Source organism: Alternaria hordeiaustralica (genome assembly GCF_023758085.1).
Source record: "Alternaria hordeiaustralica strain BMP 2776 chromosome Unknown scaffold_3, whole genome shotgun sequence".
In the NCBI taxonomy this organism is placed as follows: domain Eukaryota; kingdom Fungi; phylum Ascomycota; class Dothideomycetes; order Pleosporales; family Pleosporaceae; genus Alternaria; species Alternaria hordeiaustralica.
In genome coordinates this window covers 755,130-774,099 of record NW_026056775.1, presented here as the reverse complement: position 1 = coordinate 774,099, position 18,970 = coordinate 755,130, and the positions used below count along the sequence as shown (strand labels likewise).

General features: G+C 53.9%; 6 protein-coding genes across 6 annotated transcripts; 4 read left to right on the top strand and 2 right to left on the bottom strand.

Annotated features, from left to right (window-relative positions):
• Nucleotides 1–92: 92 nt before the first annotated feature.
• Nucleotides 93–2,660, bottom strand: LYS4 (mitochondrial Homoaconitase; the record flags this gene model as incomplete). Its single annotated transcript, XM_049385045.1, has 2 exons — nt 93–2,558; nt 2,610–2,660. 2 exons carry the CDS (start codon nt 2,658–2,660, stop codon nt 93–95), a joined length of 2,517 nt encoding a protein of 838 aa, XP_049247068.1.
• Nucleotides 2,661–3,107: 447 nt separating this feature from the next.
• On the top strand, nt 3,108–4,566 carry J4E84_002419 (uncharacterized protein; the record flags this gene model as incomplete). The annotated part of the gene is made up of 2 exons (XM_049385044.1): nt 3,108–4,314; nt 4,496–4,566. 2 exons carry the CDS (start codon nt 3,108–3,110, stop codon nt 4,564–4,566), a joined length of 1,278 nt encoding a protein of 425 aa, XP_049247067.1.
• Nucleotides 4,567–6,499: 1,933 nt separating this feature from the next.
• Nucleotides 6,500–8,767, top strand: J4E84_002418 (uncharacterized protein; the record flags this gene model as incomplete). Its single annotated transcript, XM_049385043.1, has 4 exons — nt 6,500–6,771; nt 6,819–6,982; nt 7,033–7,409; nt 7,457–8,767. The coding sequence occupies 4 exons, from the start codon at nt 6,500–6,502 to the stop codon at nt 8,765–8,767; spliced, it is 2,124 nt and encodes a 707-aa protein (XP_049247066.1).
• Nucleotides 8,768–10,034: 1,267 nt separating this feature from the next.
• On the bottom strand, nt 10,035–11,960 carry J4E84_002417 (uncharacterized protein; the record flags this gene model as incomplete). Its single annotated transcript, XM_049385042.1, has 2 exons — nt 10,035–10,889; nt 10,938–11,960. 2 exons carry the CDS (start codon nt 11,958–11,960, stop codon nt 10,035–10,037), a joined length of 1,878 nt encoding a protein of 625 aa, XP_049247065.1.
• Nucleotides 11,961–12,008: 48 nt separating this feature from the next.
• J4E84_002416 (uncharacterized protein) lies at nt 12,009–15,344 on the top strand (the record flags this gene model as incomplete). The annotated part of the gene is made up of 3 exons (XM_049385041.1): nt 12,009–12,038; nt 12,412–12,765; nt 12,816–15,344. The coding sequence occupies 3 exons, from the start codon at nt 12,009–12,011 to the stop codon at nt 15,342–15,344; spliced, it is 2,913 nt and encodes a 970-aa protein (XP_049247064.1).
• Nucleotides 15,345–16,309: 965 nt separating this feature from the next.
• J4E84_002415 (uncharacterized protein) lies at nt 16,310–17,095 on the top strand (the record flags this gene model as incomplete). The annotated part of the gene is made up of 1 exon (XM_049385040.1): nt 16,310–17,095. One exon carries the CDS (start codon nt 16,310–16,312, stop codon nt 17,093–17,095), a length of 786 nt encoding a protein of 261 aa, XP_049247063.1.
• Nucleotides 17,096–18,970: the final 1,875 nt, after the last annotated feature.

Here is an 18,970-nt window from a genome sequence, read left to right as displayed (position 1 = left end):
TGTAATGGACCTAAATACTCAAACGCCGTCTATGCAAGTTTTCAATTGGGTATACATGAATGTTACAAGCTAATCACTGAGCCCTTTCATACTCACGAGAGAGGGCTACCAATCTCCTTCTTCACCCAGTTTTCTAATCCGCCGAGAGCGATAATCTCTTGCACGTTGGGAGGTAGCTCGCCGACCTTGACGTTCCACTTGGCGCCATTTGGTCCTTCTTGTACAGAGACGGTACTCCTGCGAACATCCCATTCCAGGGTCCAGCCAGTGCGGCGGGTTAGTTGCTTGGCTTGACTTGGCTGAGCAGCAGCGGCTGGAGGTGGCGAATCGAGCGACTCGCTGTTATTGGAAGGCTCCTTAATAGCCTGTTGTGAGGATGTCGCATCCTTGGAAGAGAAGACCTCGCGGAGACGGTTGGCTAGCTTGGGTACCTCGACACCCATCAAAGCATTGTTGATGCTGTTTCGGCTGAAGATGTTACCAAAGCTACCAGAGACGACTAGCGGGATGCCCTTGGCCAGGATAGCAGTTGCGGCCTGCTCACGGCTGCTACCGCAACCGAAGTTGAAACCGGATACGAGTACGTCGCCGGCCTTGGCAATCTGCCCAAAGCTGGGGTCGTAGTTCTCCATGCACACTTCCGCCATCTTCTCGCGGGTAACGTCGTCTTGGTATGTGTATTTACCGGGGTAGATACCGTCGGTGTTGATGTTGTCTGCATCGCAGAAGACAATCTCACCGCTGATCTTCTCAGGGAAGCCGGGGAGGATCTCGGTCAGCGTCTCGGCTTCCGATCCTGGTGCCGCGGGCGGGTTGACAGATTGTGTCTCGGGCTCAGCGTTGCCGAACGTGTCGATGGCAGCCTCAGCGTCCTTGATGGCCTTCTCGAGCATGTCCTCGATTGTCATCATGCGTTCTTCTTCAGGAACACCATCGCCTTCTCCACGTCGAACACCTTGGTAGCCTTCAGGAGCCTCGTACCATCCCGGGCCAGAAATTATGCCCGACAGGGCACTTGCAGCAACTACTTCAGGGCTAGCAAGGTAAGCCTTGGCGTCAGGCGAACCCATACGACCCTTGAAGTTGCGATTACTGGCGCTGATACCAACCTCACCAGGTTCGAGAAGACCGGTACCAAGTCCGATGCAGGGGCCGCAACCGGAAGGCAATGGTTGCGCGCCAGCTTCCAAAAGCGCCTGCCAGTCACCAGCCTCTTCTGCAGCTTTTTGTTCAGGAATTGACGCGGCAGCAATGTAGAAGTTGACATGGTCAGGGATCTTGGGAATCTTGCCGCCATTCAGAACGGCGGCATCCTTGAAGACGTTGGCAGCGGCAGCAAGATCGGAAGCGCGGGAGTTGGTGCAGGACACGAGGTAAGCCTTATTGATGGGGATGTTTTGGCTCTGGAGCTCGAGCAGTGGGGTGGCCACCTTGACGGAGTTGGGACCGGAGACGTAGGGTGACAGAGTTGACAGGTCAAGGAAGAGCTCCTTGGCATATACCGCTCCCTTGTCCGCAGCCAACGCAGGCTTGAAGATGTGACCCATCTTCTCACCAACGATACCAGTAGCAGTGAATAGCTTATCAATACGTTCGTGGACAAACTGTTGTTGATGGTGGTCCTTGGCCTGTCCTTCTCCCATAGCTGCCAGAGTGGCCCTTGCGCGAAGCCAGCCGTGCAGGGTAGAGTCGATAGGGAATAGACCCGTAAGCGCACCCCATTCGGTTGTCATGTTCGCGATAGTGAGACGATCGTCGATGGGAATGCTGCCCAGGGTCTCGTCAGTGCCGGTGAACTCGATGGCGTGATTGAGCACTTCGTCCTTGTTGAAGAGGCCAGCCAGAGCAACGATGACATCCTTTCCAGTCACACCCTGGGGCATTTTGCCATTCAGTGTGACTTTGGCCACGGGCGGAATCTGCCACCAGGTCTTGCCCGTTGCCCAGATACTCGCCGCATCTGTGCGCACGACAGGTGTACCCAAGCATCCGATACCGCCGTACATGTTGGAGTGGCTGTCAGAAGCTACCGCAAGTGTTCCCGGCCAGGCGTAGCCCTCCTCTACCATGATCTGGTGGCCAATGCCTCTGCCAGCGGGGTAGAAGACGACGTCCTGCTTCTGTGCGAATTCCTCGATCTGGCTGTACTTCTTCAAGTTCTTTTCCGTCTTGTTTTGTACGTCGTGGTCGAGCGTCATGACGATTTGGTTGGGGTCGTTGATCTTGGTGGCTCCGATGCCCATGAACTTGAGCGCCACAGGCCACGAGTTGTCGTGTGTCATGCATTTGTGAGGTTGCAATGTCACGTAGTCGCCCGACCTGAGGACTTTGCCCTGCGCAACGCCGACGGCATGCCGCTGCACAATCTTCTCGGTGAGAGTCTGGGGTGTTGCGGGCGTCTCATTGAGCGAAGAGAGGAAGCTCGCCGCCGGGCTCTCCTTCATCGAGGGAAAGACATCATGGGCATCGCGACGGGCGGCGGTCGTGGCAAAGGTTCGGGGTGCGAAACACGGTCGAGGCGAAAGCGAGGCGGCACGAAGAGCAAGACTTGCCCGGGGCTGCATTTGACATTAGAGGATACATAGCCGGCGACGACATTCCCGACATACTGCTAGTTGCCTGCGACCCAGGAGCCGGGCTGCCCGTAGCGACATGGCCATTGCTGTGGTGGTGCTTGAGCTGGCAGCAATGTGGTGTTTGCAGCAGACGGCAGTGATGCGCATCCCCAGACCAAAATTCGCGACCCACCCGCGCACCGAAACCGGCGTCAGCGGACTTGCGGCGCCTGCCATTGGGCGCAGCCGGACACCTGCAATGACTTCGCATAATGCTAACAACTCCCACGCGGGGACGTGTAGGATCCGGGGCAAGCTATATTTGAGTACTCTGCATGAGGGAGCCACCATCCATGGATGTCCACGCCTGCGTGTTGCATGCTAGCCCGAGATCGGAAGCAACTTTTGGTAAGAGGTTGGCATTGGAGTCATCCGTATGACGCGACGTGAGAAGACTTGCACCAGACAAACCGCCCCTCTTTGATCAATTTCTCCCAAGCATCTCCGACTAACTCTGCACACCCACTACTAATCTTCAAGCCTGTCGTCACCATGGTCAACCGTTCCGACGTCAACTACTTCGGCGCTGGCCCCGCACCCCTGCCCACCGAGGTCCTCGAGAAGGCCTCGCAGGTGCTTCTGAACTACAAAGACAAGGGCATTGGCCTCTGCGAAATCTCCCATCGCTCGCCAGAAGCCAACGAGATCCTTGCCGACACCAAGAAGGCCCTGAGCGACTTGCTCGAGATCCCGGACGACTACGAGATCCTCTTCCTCCAGAGCGGCGGCAGCGGCGAGTTCAGTGCGACCGTATACAACCTCGTCTCGATATGGGTCGAGAAGAAGCGCGCCAAGATTGCGGAAGAGGTGGGCGACAACAAGGATGAGGTGGTGAAGAGGCTGCGCAAGGTCGTCGACGAGGAGCTCAAACTCGACTACCTCGTCACCGGCTCTTGGTCGCTCAAGGCATCGCAAGAGGCAGCGCGTCTTGTAGGAGCCAAGCACGTCAACGTGGCCACCGACTCGCGCAAGATCAATGACGGCAAATTTGGCAAGATCGCTTCGGAAGACCAGTGGAGCCTGACTCCGCGTTCCAAGGGCGGGCCAGCCTTCGTGTACTTTTGCGACAATGAGACCGTCGACGGAGTCGAGTTCCCGTCTTTCCCTCAGAGCCTTGAGGGCGACGACGCACCCCTGGTCTGCGCCGACATGTCGTCAAACTTCATTTCCCGGAAGGTTGATGTGCGCAAGTACGCCATCATCTTTGGCGGCGCCCAGAAGAACATTGGCAACACGGGTATCGCAATCGTCATCATGCGGAAGTCGCTCCTTCCGCCACACTCAACACCCGCCTCGCCCGACCTGATGAGAGAGCTCAACCTATCAGTTGGCCCCATTGTGCTCGACTACCCCACCATCGCGAAAAACAACTCGCTGTACAACACATTGCCCATCTTCGATGTCTGGGTGGCTGGCCAGGTCATGTCCGGACTCGTCAGCTCCTATGGTGCCAAGCGCATTGGTGGTCAAGAGGATGTCTCCAACGAGAAGGCGCGGCTTATCTACGATATGCTCGAGAAGTACTCCAACGTCTACCAGGTAGTGCCAGACAAGTCTGTACGCAGTAGAATGAATATCTGCTTCCGCGTCAACGGTGGTGATGCGGACAAAGAGAAGGCCTTCCTTGCAGGCGCGGAGAAGAAGGGCCTGCTGGGTCTGAAAGGACACCGCAGCGTAGGTGGCATCCGTGCCAGTAATTGTAAGTGGCCCTATAACTCCCGTCTTATTGATCCCGCTGTCAGACATGGTTCGAGTCGTGCCTTCACAAGGCATGCTTGGGTACGCGGCTTCTGGCCGACCTGGCCGAGTGTACTCGATCTAGGATACGGCCTGGGGAAAATCCCCATCAGTGACTCAGGCTAACTTCTTTCGTGCTCTAGACAATGCCGTCTCGCTAGATGGCACCAAGCTACTCGTCTCGTACCTTGAAGAGTTTGCAAAGTCGGCTTGAGTCAGGCCTTGCGCAGCATTGTGTATCAGTCCCATTCAAGGGAAAAGTTGAACACCGTGGAGTCTTCATCAACGCTACATTTTCTTGTTTGCTTATTTCTGGCTTATTGTAGGCTGCAGGCTGCAGGCCTGTTCAATGCCCTCCAAAAAATAATACCCTCCTGTCACAATCGTGTCATTCAACAAGACACCTGTGAACAGCAAAATCAAGTCCCAGTCTACAACTTCTAGTCTTATCAGGCCTGATCCTTATCACAAGACCCAGCTAAACTGCTTGTATCCACCCGGTTCATGATTTGCATTATCGGAGAATACTATGAAGCACACCCTTGTGCCTCGTGCTGTGGCTGTGACTATGTAGAGGCTGTGCCTTGGTGTTCTGGAAAGTTACCATTCCTAGTATGACTACCACGATGCATTGACGAAGTTCGTGCACTGCCTGTTGTAGTAAGATTTGCAAAGCCCTCTCTGTTCTATCTTGGTCTTGGTGGCTTGCCAGGTCAAACTTCAGACCACGGCGGTTGTGACGAGACGTCTGAAGTGCTTGGGTGTAGACGTGACTGTCCGACTGTGTAGGCGCCTTGATTAGACCTGTCGGCGGCTACCAGGGAGTGTAATGATGTGAATACTGATCATCGTATGGTGTCGCGCTCTCGGCGCTGGACTTACGTCTCGAGTATGTTGCTTTTCTGCAGCACAACTCTCTACCACTCGGCGGTACCAGTGGTTTGAAAGTCAGTTCTGTGGAGGCCCAGGTGCGCTGGGCTGCGATTACACACGATCTTCCATCTGGGCTTCTCAATCGGTTCCTTCCGTCTTGCATGCTGATGGGTCTTGCATCCTTCAATCTCACGCCCGCGAACCGTTCCTATACGTCGCCTGCGTAAACCGACCTGCGCACTAGGCCTAATGCAGCAATGCCTCGTGGCTTTACACATCACCCTCCGTTTTCTATAATATATTGCTTATACCTTCCAGCTAACCATCTTTGCTACGGACGTGTCGTGGGCTTGCGAGGCTTCCCCGGCGAACGTTGACCCGGCAGGGGTTCTGGAGTTCGCTGTGTCTCGGACAGGGTCGAAGCGAGGATCTGCGGCACAGTCTAAACCCAGCAAGCATCAGAACTCTAGTCCGACCACATCCACCTCACCACCACCGACGATGCGCCACTGTCTACATCAGCGCTTCCGCGCTGGAAATAGCTATCCAGGAACCCAAGTATAGTGCTCAGCGTCAGATGAGATTGCGCGCTTCAGCAGGCCGAACGACTTGACGAAAATGGGTCTGCGGTCTTGAGAACGAAGGCACGTTCACCGGCGGACCATGTGGAGACGGCCGCTACGGCAACGTCAAGCAATGACGTCGTGCTGAACCTGTCCAACCCGGTCTATATGACAGCAGCTACGAGAGCGACAAGAGGCTTTCCAAGGCAGGTGGCTGCTGTTCGGCGCAACGGTGCCTGCGCGGGTTTCGCTGCTTCCGCTGGCCGGGCTACCTGGCAGAATGCGGGTGGCTCGCATGAGGTTGAAACCCACTCCCACCCATTGCGGGAAGATGCGACCTGTAATATGAACTGGCTGGATCTTTGCTAATGCGGGTCTTTTCAGCCAATGACCGGATAGACGCCTGAGGACCGCTGTTCCGAAACCGTGCGCAGCAGCTACCGCCCAGTGGTTTTGTCATATACCGTTTGGAGTCTCATACCCGTCTCTTGTCTCTTACGTCTAATGCTCACGCTCTTTCCCCTTCTTTCGTTGCTCTGCTGGCAGGCTTAGCCATTTCCTTCTTTGACGCTGAGCTGGTTACTCTTTCGTTTACGACGTCAGTCACACGGTCTCCATGAATACCTAGTCGTTTTCCTTTCTTCAGCCGCTGCTGGTTACCAGCGAGACAATTCTATTCCTTCTACACCCGTTGTAACTAAAGCCGGCGAGATGGAATCATGGGCCGACCATTTCCCTCAGCTCGAGGTCCGATCGCACTTCAACTTAACTCTCAACACGTCAGCTGTTCGCCAAGTTCCCTGGACGCAATCAAACACGACGAGGACTCTCATCGCGAGTCTACAGCTTCAACAGGTACAAACGCTTCGGACGACACATCTTACCCTTGGAGCTTTCAGCCTTGCCTTGACCTTGTTGACGGTTCATCGGATCGTGTCGGATGCGCGACGAGCTGCAGCTCTTCAGGTTCTCCCAAGAAAGAAGTCAGTATAGCATGATCGGAGTTTGCGACATTGCTAACGAGAACTAGGAGATTCAATGCTCTTCACAATGTCCACCCTGCCGAAACCTTTCCCCTTGCGTTGGCCTGCGGTGCAGTTCTACAACAAATCATCTTCGTATCAGTGCAGGGCACTACACTTCATAGCGTGTTCTCTAGAAGTTGCCGCGGACTTGCGATGGTCACATTTCCTGGTACGCTCGCATACACTGCATTTGCGAATAATTAGACTAACGAACAGCAGCTATCTTTCTGATCGGATTCATTACCTTGGTCTTCGGTATCGAGGTAGCAGTCAGGGCCTACAAACAAGACCGATTCGCCCCACGCGGCAAGTGGAACACGATAATCTGTATCGCCGTTGTATCGTTCATGCTGCTTCTCTCCTGGATGCCGACTGTTGCCTGGCCGTCTCCGAACACTTGCTTTGGCGGGCTTATCTGGTTCCCCATGCGGTACGATCTTCTGATGCTGATCTTTCTTTCAATTCTTGTTTTTCTGCTGCTCATGGTAGCCGCTATGATCAGTATTCAGCTGATGAGAACGCCGGACCTGGACCACAATGAGCGAATCTCAGCTTCACGTATGACTTACTTCTTGATCGTTACCGCACTAATCTACGTGAGTATCTGCACTACCTCTCTAGCCTCCCTAGCTAACAGTCATAGACTCTCGTCATCCCTGTGGAAGTACAGTCTCTTCGCCGAGAATTCATGGAAGCATTAGCCGCTTCTCGAGTCGCTGAAATCTCGCTGTTCTCGTCGGGAATGGTCATCACGTTCTTCCACCTCTTCCTCCGCACGAACGCGACACGAATGGTCATTCGTCCCATCGAAGAACTCAAGGCGCCCGCGAAACAACAACGACCAAAGATCCGTTTCTTCGGCCCTAGCGATTTGGAGATGCAGATCAGTGGCCCGATGGCATTGCAGACAACTCAACGTTTACACAGTCAACAGGGTCTGATCGATGTTGGGCCAGAAAAGAACCGTGGTGACTTTGATCCCCAGTACTTTGAACGACCAGAGCGGGCTTTGACACCGGCATCGACCAAACCTGGAAGCCCTATCGATCCCACAAAGTGGCCTCTTCCACCTGCTCTCGACAACGAAACTACGAAACACGAGCGCACACGAAGCCAAAGCTATTCCTTGTTTCCCACACGCGCTGAAGAGGTACCTCGTCTTCCACCAACCGTTTACGACCCCAAGGCTACGTCAGACGGTTCCTCTGTTTCCAAGCTTGCCCTGCGACGATTTACTCGACGCGGCTCGGTCACGAATGTCGGCGACGCTTGGGATTTTCTGAGCAAGCCCAAACTACCGTTTGCAGAACGGCACCAACGCATGCAAAGTACCGATAGCAGTGCAACCGTCCAAATTGGTCTCCGCTTCTCAGTTGCGCCTGCCACGCTTGCAGCAGCCAAGTGCACACGGGTTGAACGAGAGACCCCTCCGTTGAAGCGAGGTGCTACCGACAGCAGTGAAGCTTCGTTGGCTCTTCCGATTCAGAAGCCTTCTACGACCAGCACATCGCCATCGCAGGAGATGCTTAGCTCTAGCGTATTCTCCCCTCCTCCCCCGCGTGGTGAGTCGCCAACACGACCCAGAGCGAACAGCCCAGCGCGGACTCCACCTTTCCCCATCACACCGGCAGGTCAATCCAGCGCTTACCTCCAGGCCCAACGCGAGAAGGTGCTACCCTCCCCACCCCCGAAGTCGCCAGCCTCCCCTCAACCCTCTGCTACTCCGGCAAAGCCTGCTGTCCCCGAACCTGCCTGCATCAGCGGACTGCGCATGAACCCTGTGACACCCGTTACAGCAGTTGGTTCACCTACAACATCATCGCAGCCAGGCACACCTGCGTCAGTCAACAACCTCACGCGAACGAACAGTGGCCATGCCGCTCCGTCACCTACAGCCCGTATTCCACTTGGCGCGGGCACGATGCAACGGACGCCACGCAACGGCTGGATCTAAGCGGAGCCTGAGGCTACACGAAACGCGCGAGGGTACCTTTCCCAACCCTATTTCCTTTCTTACTGCTAGACCGGAATCGGCAACGAGCCGCCTGTACGATTAACTGGGAAGACGCGAGTTTCTAAATTTCTTGTTTCCTTTGCTCTCGCGACTCTGGGTGGTTCGCGTCTGGGCAACATACCCACACAGGCGTTACGGTTTCGGTTTCATATTTTGCACAACACCTCCTGCGACACAGCGTCTCGGCACATTGGTCAGGGTTCTAGCCCCAACCCCAGCTTGCCCTTTGTCGCATGAAGGTTCATGGGAACTTCAGACCCTTTTCGGTCAGGTCAGGCAAGGTCTTGACTCTCGACCTTCCATCCGTCACGTCGCTTACGATACGAACATTCATTTACGAACCACCGGTGCTGCGCACCCTGCTACGGAAATGAGCACGGCACGTCCGCTCTTTATACCCCACACCATCACCTTTTCCATCTCTTCCTCTTCCTCTTCGTCCCTCTTCCCCCCCTTGTCTTCCCACTGTTATCTTTCTTCACGTCTCGCTTAGCACCCCCATTGCCTCTTCCATGAGCTCTTGTTAATAACCCGAGGAGATAGAAGGTGTTGAGCCTTTGAGTAGCATAGCCCGATTCTCTGTTAGTCTCTTTGATCAGATTGAAAGGAGCAGAAATATGAACAAATAAAAACCTTTTCCATATTGCCTTGCTATCATACACTATGATGATTTCTGCTCTGTTGCAGAACTCGCTTTCACCCGAGTTGTTCGCTCCCGACTTGTCACGTAAATGATACGCCCAAAGTATATACGACCCTACATCCTGCCGGTACCTTCAAAATTCCACACCAAGTATCTCTGGGGTAACCTGTTCACGGCCACTCTTTCCGACCACGTGCCAGTCACACCATCATGCGTTCTCCTCGAAACAGGAGGCGAATGGAAAACGATGGATCTACGCTTGGAGTTTCCACCCGGGTTCCGGCTTAGCTGGCCTCGAGCGGACCAGGATGTAATTTGGAATACCAGACTTGAGACGAACGATGCTAGGGTCTTGACTTGCCAGTCTACCATTGTGGACCGGGCCAATCGAAGCCGACATCACATCGTACCTCGTAACGAGATATCTGAGGGCCTGAGGAAGGTAAGACGCAGATGACGACGACGGAACAGAAGACGTACACGTTGATATCATTTCTTCATTTCTACGTAATCTTATACAACCATGACGCTTAGTATACAACAGAACGGCAATATTTGCCCCATTCATCGCCTCCAGCGTTGCCAGAACTTCCAGCCCACCTTCTCGTTGCCTTCTTCCGGCATACGGAACTTGTTCTGCTCCTTCCCCCTTCGTCTCCCCACCCACGCGAACCAAATCACTAGGCCTACTACCATGAAGGCTACAACGAGTAAAGTCTGTAATGGCTCTGCGAATACGGCTCTACTCAGCAAGAAGAGACTGACGCAGCAGAAAATGATGGGTGTAGTAATCCAAGTCTTGTATGGACGTTCTAGATCGGGTTCGCGGACGCGTAGGATGATTAGGCCGAGTACGGTTTGGAAATAGAAGGCGTATCCTGCTACACCGTAGAAGGTGACGAGGGTGTCGAAAGAGCCGACGACGATGTAGATTGCGGTGAGGAGGGCGTTGAGCACCATGGCGGATATGGGCGTGAAGAAGAAGCCTGCGTCGGCATCCGCGAACCAGGCTACTAGCTTCTTTGGTATCTTGCTCTTCCCTTGCGTTGCGTTCATGCTGTGCAAGCGGATTGCTCGGTGGTTCTTTCCTAGACCGATATTTCCAAATAGGGCGGGGAGATAGCCCTCTTTACCGGCGGCGTACACTAGGCGGCCGGATGTGAAGGTCGTCGCGTTGAGTGCGCCGAAACATGACCCAGAGACGAACAGGGCGAGTATGAGGGAGCCAACAGGACCGAAGACCTGCGACCCGAAGGCTACGGCGACGGTATTGGATGATTCGATGACCGAGGTCGGGAGGACGAGGAAGTAGGATATGTTGGCTAAGATGTAGCACAGTATGACGAGCGGGAGCGAAGTGTGGATGACGCGGGGAAGGTCGCGGGTTGGGTTTTTGAACTCGGCGGTGACGTAATTTACCTGGTGTCGTTAGTAGGAGTGGGCAGAGTTTCGAATCGCTTGACGTACATTGTCCCAACCGTCGAAGGCCCAGAGCCCGGCGTAGAGTGCCACTGCCCAGTTGCTAACGTTTTCGCTCGTGTCATCGAACCAGCCGCGATTCTTCCAGTCCTCATTCGCATCGCCCTTGTATGAGAGCCCGGTCACCGCAACTACAATACCGATGACCGTGACTCCCGTAAGTGCGAAGAACTTCAGGAACATGAAGACGTCGGCGCTCCGTGTGCCCAGCTTCGTGGACACACAGTTGAGTAGCGTGACAGCCACAAGTCCCACCAAAGCCACGCCCTTGTTCAACCATGTGCTTGCGTCGACAGCTTCGGCGCCAATAATAGCTCGCACCAGATATTCTCCAAATATTATGGCAATAATGGCTGCCGAGCCGGGTTTCAGCACCACGACTGCGCACCATGTGAACAGGAATCCCGCCCACTCTCCAAATATTTTGGACAGATAGACCTGGGCACCGCCATTAAGTGGTATGGCGCCTCCGAGCTCGGCGTAACTCGCGGCACCCGTCCATGCCAGTATTCCAGCGACGATCCAGACTATGAGAGACGCGCCTGGCGACCCAGCATTTTTGTTGACCTGAGATGGCGAAGAGAAGATGCCACTCCCTATTATAAGCCCAACGACTAATGACAGGCCATTGAGGTATGTCAGGCTCTTGTTCTTCTCCAATGAGCCGCCGTTAAGCGCATTCGACGGGTCTAATGCTGGATTCGAGGGCGCGCCCAGTGCTGTATATCCCTGCGCGGTACTAGAGAGAGGGAACAAGTTCGGCGCGAAATCGAAGGCGGAGGACACGCTGTATGAGCGATTGTGCCGTGGTCTGTTCGGATCGTGGCCGGCCGGATTCAGTTCTGACAGAGGGTCTTCATCATCGAACGACAGTCTACGCGAGGAAGGCGCGCCTGAGGCCGAAGACTCTTCGGAAGTCCGCCGGGAAGGGTGCGAAGAGGAGGCCAGCGAGGCGAGTTCGAGGGAATCGCGAGTCGGCGGTGGGAGGTTGGAGTAGCGACCGGCGGCCATGATGGGGAGGGAATGTGGGAGAGATGCGCGCAACCCTATCTGCTAGCCATGGACGGTAATTATGATATAAAGCGCAAGGTATGTGTAGGGGCAGTATCCAGCACCCCTTTCAAGCATTCACCGCTGCCGTGTATGAGTGGTGCAGCTTGCATGCGCTGTTGAAACCGACGGGCTCCTATGCCGTCATGGGACTAGCTCCCGTTTGAGCGCTAGAGCTGCATCCAAAAAATGTGGGAGTCGTTCAGGACTGGATGCTTGGCGTAGATCCGCGCATCCTCCAGACCATGACTACGATACGTCCTCGCCATGCGCATACGTCCAGGTGATGCGTCGTCTCAGTCTGCAGTCCGTAGGCTGGCGGCGCCCTCCACGCCTCCCAGTCCTCCGACCACGCATAGCCCTTCGATGGGCGAGTACACTGGAGAGAAAGTCAAGAGCTGAGGGAATCAAGGTCGAATCGCTCACTGCGAAATGGCAACCACATTGGGACCAGCTGTCTGCCCAATGGCACGACCTACGGAAGTCCGATAGGGGAGACGCATATGTGCTGCCCATGTTCCCATACCCCTCCGGCACCCTCCATCTAGGCCACCTGCGGGTATACACGATATCCGATGTTCTCTCCAGATACAAGCACATGCAGGGCTACAAGGTCCTACATCCCATAGGCTGGGATGCGTTCGGTCTACCGGCTGAGAACGCAGCCATCGAGCGAGGGGTACACCCGGAGAAGTGGACGCTACAGAATATCGAGACTATGAAGAGTCAGATGAAGGAAATGGGTGGTCGCTGGGACTGGGACGCTGTATGGAAACCGCTCAGGATGTTTAGGCATGGGCTGATCTCTGTATGTAGGAAATACGAACGTGCGATCCCCATTTCTACAAGCACACCCAGCGCATCTTCCTCATGCTCCATGAGCGCGGCCTAGCCTACCAAGCCAAATCCCTCGTGAACTACGATCCCGTCGATAAAACCGTCCTCGCAAACGAACAAGTAGATGCCAATGGCTGCTCGTGGCGGTCCGGTGCAAAGGTCGAGAAGGTGATGCTGAAGCAATGGTTTCTAAAGATCAAGGAGTTCCAGGAACCCTTGCTAAAGGACCTGGACGCTCTTGCACGAGACGGCAGGTGGCCTGAGAAGGTTCTTGCCATGCAGAGGAACTGGATCGGCAAGTCTGAAGGCGCGCAACTTTGGTTCGACATTGTCTCGACCGATAGTGAAATGCGCTTTGAGCCTGTCGATGTCTTTACTACCAGGGCTGACACGCTTTTTGGAGTACAGTATATCGCTCTTTCTTTGCGTCACCCAATTGTCCAACAGTTAGCCATCGAGGATGCAGAGCTCCGCGCCTTCATGGAGCGAGCAAAGGACCTTCCCTCGGACACCAAGGAGGGGTTCAAGCTGGGGAAGATTGTAGCGCGCAATCCCCTCGCCCATGTTCAAGGCTCCACAGGACCCTCTGTACCTGTATATGTGGCTCCATACGTTTTGGACGACTATGGATCTGGCGCTGTAATGGGTGTACCAGGTCACGACGCCCGAGACCATGCGTTCTGGCGAAAGAACGTTGGTGATGAGCCAGTCAGAGTCGTCGTATCTGCCAAGAAAGGCTCACTACCTTTGCCGGTTGTACCGCGCAGTGGTGAGGACGTACCTATGACCGAAAAAGGCTTTGTTGCTGCAGATATAGATCACTTCGGGGGCATGACCTCAAAGCAAGCCGCGAATGCGGTTGTACAAGCGATTCTCGATACTGGAAAGCCGGCTGAGAAGAAAGCAAACTGGCGACTCCGTGATTGGTTGATAAGTCGGCAGCGCTACTGGGGTGCGCCTATTCCAATCATCCACTGCAAATCTTGTGGTGCTGTTCCTGTGCCTGAGGAAGACCTTCCGGTTGAGCTACCGAACCTACCCGACAGCTTCTTCGAGGGCCGCAAAGGTAATCCGTTAGCAGAAGATGAGAACTGGAAGAAGACCACTTGTCCGAAGTGCGGCTCGCCTGCTGAGCGCGAGACTGATACTATGGATACCTTTATGGACTCGTCGTGGTACTTCTTTAGGTTCTTAGATCCAAAGAACGAGCACACCTTGGTCGACCCGACAAAGACCAATACTGGCATGCCAGTGGACCTCTATGTCGGCGGCGTAGAACACGCAATTCTCCATCTTTTATACGCGCGCTTCATCTCCAAGTTTCTGGCAACCACTCCAACATGGCCAAAGGGTCACCTGACGAATGGCGAGCCTTTCACGCGTCTCATCACGCAAGGTATGGTTCATGGAGAGACGTTTACAGACCCCGAAAATGGTCGCTTCCTACGCCCCGATGAAGTCGACTTGATCAATCCTTCCAAGCCTATCATTAAGGCCAGTGGAGTCACTCCGAACGTTAGTTTCGAGAAGATGTCGAAGAGCAAGTACAATGGAGTGGATCCAGGTGCCACGATTGCCAAGTATGGCGCAGACGCCACGCGCGCGCACATGCTGTTCCAAGCACCTGTCAGTGATGTGCTTGAGTGGGATGAGAAAAAGATCACTGGCGTACAACGATGGTTACATCGAGTCATCAAGCTGTCGACCGCACCATGGATACCGGATGATGTGATAGACGAGTTCGTTATACCCACACAGGTTGACAGGAAGCTCCTCAGTATCCTACAAGATGCTTCGACAAGCGGCGAATCTGAGAGCGCCACACGCGAAACCTTGGTGTCCACCCTAAAATCAGATGAGGCTCAGCTTTGGATCAAGACACAAGAAATCATCGCCAGTGTCACGGAATCGTACTCGCAAACATACTCTCTCAACACCGTCGTCAGCGATCTAATGACACTGACAAACACTATCTGGGACACGCCGCATGCGTCTTCCATCACGCCAATTCTCAAATGGTACTCCATGGCCCACCTCGTTCGCATGCTCGCCCCGATTGCTCCTGGTGTCGCTGAGGAAGCCTGGCATCAACTGAACACTTGCATTGCGACTCAGACGAACGACAGCAGCGTCTCAACAGTCTTCGCAACAGGCTTCCCAACCGCAGACCTCGCCATCATACCGCTCCTCACCACAACGCGCAAATGTGTTGTCCAAATCGATGGCAAACGCAAGTTCGACGTGGATATCCAAAAACTCCCCGATTCGGTCAACCCCAAAGATATTCAAGCTGTAACCAAGTTCGTGCTTGGTGAGTTGGTACAAACTCCAGAAGGGAGGGAGTGGTTTGATAGAGAGACGGGCAAAATCTGGAAATTGAGTGCGACGGAGGAAGAGAGTGAGGAGTTTGGTGTCGTTCCGGCGGGGTGGAAGGTCATTGCTGTTAACGGCGGTGCGCTATGTAATTTTGTTGGGCCGAAGAAGCCTAAGTTGGAGAAGGGTCGATGAACATATGTATAAATACAATCTCACATCTCTTCAAATTGCCGCTTATGAAGGAGCCTGTTGTCTTAAGCTGTGGTTCAACTTCTAGGTCGCTGGTCACGACTCATGAGGGAGCCTAGCTATAAGCTATGATCCTTTTACTGGGTTGCCGAATACAAAGGAGCTCGTTATACTATGCTGCTCTTCATCGCCTAGCTGGCTGACTACAAAAGAACCCATTGTCATCAAGTTGTTGTTGACATTCTGTGTAACTAGATACGTGATCTTATGTCCAGTAAGTCTACCATCGGGGCAAATCGCGGATACCTCCAGGCGTGGCTTTCGCTGAGTAACGAGCAACAAGACGGGACGATGTATGCTGCAGTCAAGAGACAAACTCATGGTGTTCTTGCACCGTCTGATGATGATGTGCGCGCGCTCTCACCGCAGTGCCATGGCAACGAGCGTTTGCGCGTTTGCTCTCACCACGCGCTCCCCCACAACACAACCGCGCGGATTCAGATCTGTATAGAACTCAATTTGACTGCTCTATGTATTGTAATTAATTCAGCTAATTCTCATATAGCAAAGACCTGCAGGTTCGAATGGAGTGATACGTGTCTTTACATCTTGAAACAAGCCATAACATCCTTCCGAAGTATTGTTATATTTTTGCCTTTTGTTCGAACTCAGCTTGTGACAGTCTTTGATATGTAAGTTCTTAGCATCTTTTTTGCGCGCGGGTGCGGTAGCTATGGAGCAGTGGAAGTGAAGGTGAAGACGCGTTTGAGATCGCGTGCTACGCAAAGTGACAGTGACCGAGGAATTATCCGCGGTGAAGGCCTTTTTTCTAGTTCTGCGCTTCGTACTGGGATACAAAAGCTTTCTTTTGCTGCCTTCGACTTCTTCTCTCTAATCCTTCTACCTCATCATCTCACTACTTACCTACTACAACACACTTCCTACACACCATCACAACAACCATCACAATGCAATACGCATACAACACCCCCGCTGAGCGCACAAAATTCATCATGATGCGCTTTGGCGACGACATCTACTGGGGACAAGTCTCCTCTAGCCTGAAACAGGGCGATGAGGTCTACAACGCGCTCCGCGCCACCTTCTCCGGGGTTCTTGAACCCACTCAAGACATCATCATCTGGCATCCTGAGCGCGATGAGAAAGTCCGTCTGGACTACCACCACCTTGTCGAGGGCCCGACATACCGCATCGAAGCCACCTTTGGTGGGCGTCAACAAGGTTCCGGCGCTGAGGCGTCTGGCGCCTACAAGAAGGCGCAGAAGTACCTCGAGGCCATTCGCAAGCATTGGGAGTTGGGTGACGACAGCGAGATCTTGCCTGAGTGGATTGCGCCTCGCGACGGTGAAGGCAATTTGGTCGCTCCGTGCGATTGGCCTGCACGCTTTGCCGGTGACGTGCGCAAGCTGAGCGGCCACAGTGTTGGTAGATACCAGGTCGCGATGGGGTATCTGGTCGCAACTGTGGAGGCTAGGCGTGAGCGAGGAGAATACCCGGGCGAAGTGACGAGCGGCGACTGCAAGACCGCGATGGCGCGGATGATGACAGGCACCGCCGACCAGGCGTACGCCCAGCTACCAGAGGAGATAGCGGCTACACAGATGTTCGCGGGTGGCCTGGCGGAGGCGGCACAGCAGGCCCTGGAGGAGATAGAGGGCGAGGGAGCGGCAGTTGGGTCTGGGTACGAGGAGGGCGGCAGATTCAACATCGGTACACACTTCCGATCTGCTTGAGCATTGGGGACCGAGGGGTATACATGTAGTGGCTGATTTTACTTTCTGAACGTCATGACAATATGAACGTTCGTCATTCCAAGCCCAAATTTCCTGTTTCCTCCGCAAGATCTCGAACACTTTTCAAGGCCTTACAGATACCCTTATGAATCGGCCAGTCCCGCTTCTGATGCTCAACGCTACAGTACCTTGCCGACTTACACGCGGAACATGGCTTTAACCCCTCGGACTTGCCACACACCTCGCAGCTACGCGCCATACTGGGGCCCTTACAGAAAATCTTGTGATTCGGCCAGTCTCGCTCCTCGTGCTCAGCACTGCAATACATCGCCCACTTAATCCCACACTTCGAACATGGCCTTGACCCCTCAAACTTGCCACACACCTTGCAGGCGTGCTCTGCGTCGTACTTCGTTTGCTCCGCTCTGAAGACTTTCATAAGTTCGCTAGCCCCTTCTACACATTTCTTCGTACCGCAAGTTGGCACGATGCCAATGACAATAAACGGTTCCGGCGTGTGGAGTTGGGAGACGCAGAAAGTCTTTCCGTATCTTGTCGGGGCTTCTTTGCAGACTAAGCATTTTGGACCACTCCTTGTGTTGAACTCGTTCTGGTGTTCTGCGATGATTGGAGGCATGGCTTCTCCGAACTCGCGTTCGTATGTTGGGGGTGGGCTCGAGTGCATCTCTGGGGCAATAATGAGAGATGCGGGGATCTCGGAGTAAAAGTCCCAGGGCTTTACTTCTTGGAAGCTTAGAGGCGTACAGTGCATACGTACGGTGCGCATTTCTGGTTTGGGTTGTGCTGTGCTCTTTGCTTTGTCTTCTCCCTGGCTCTGCTTGCTCGACGAGGCGCTGCTACTTGGCTGACTGGGCCCAGATTGCTGTTTTCCCTTACTCGGTTCAGTTTTCTTGTTCTTTTGCTGCGCTGGAGCCGTGTTGGTGGTGGACGTCAAGGTGCTGGATGTTCCGTCTTCTTCCTCGTCAAGGAGCTTCCAAGCCTGGCAAATTTCCTCCAAGTACTCTTTCGCGAACTTCAGGTCTTCGCAAATACGCTTATGTTTCTTCCAATCTGCCTTTTGGTGCTCTCTACTGCAATATCTCGTCACCCTACATCTGGCACATCTCATTGCTCCGTCCTTCCGCCCGCAGTGGCAGGGAGTTCCACTAGATATTTCGCTTTGGAGATGAGCCGTAGTCATTTGAATCACCGCATCGTGTGCTGCGATCGCTTTTGTCTTACAGGACCGGCTCCCGCAAGTCGCATAAACGTTTGTCCTGATTTGCGGGGCGTCGAGATCTAGTAGGCACTCCGGCCTGAAAAGTAAATCGGTAGCCTTCGAGCCGCAAAACATACACGGATGTCCGGAAACTGTCTGTTTACACCGGGCCCGATGCTTGGATTCGATGTCCAGGAGTGTGGAACGAAGCTGGGCTTTGTATTCGGGGGTCTCTCGAACCTCCAATGGTGCCCCTAAGAGACTGGTCGGCACGCTCGCAGCGCCTTCCCAGGAGGGAATGTTCATGACGCCTTCACTCCCCCGGTACTTGATGTTGAGTAAGATATTTTGAGTAGCCATGATTGAAGGTTGAAGGTGGATGAGGAGGTAAAGTGAAGCACATCGGAATTGAGAGGATATGATCAACGCACTGACCAGCATTGATGCGGCTGCTAGCCACCCCTCATGTGCAGACCATTCTAGAAGGATCGCAATAGATCAATTGATCGGTTTCAACACAGAGACGATGTTGATGTTCTTTGACACAGTCTTGACCGCGGCTGATAACATTACAGCCAGTATTTGAGACTGTTCACGCGCTACTACAGTCACCACTATCCAGTATGCACATCATGCTCATGCTCTTAAGCCTATAA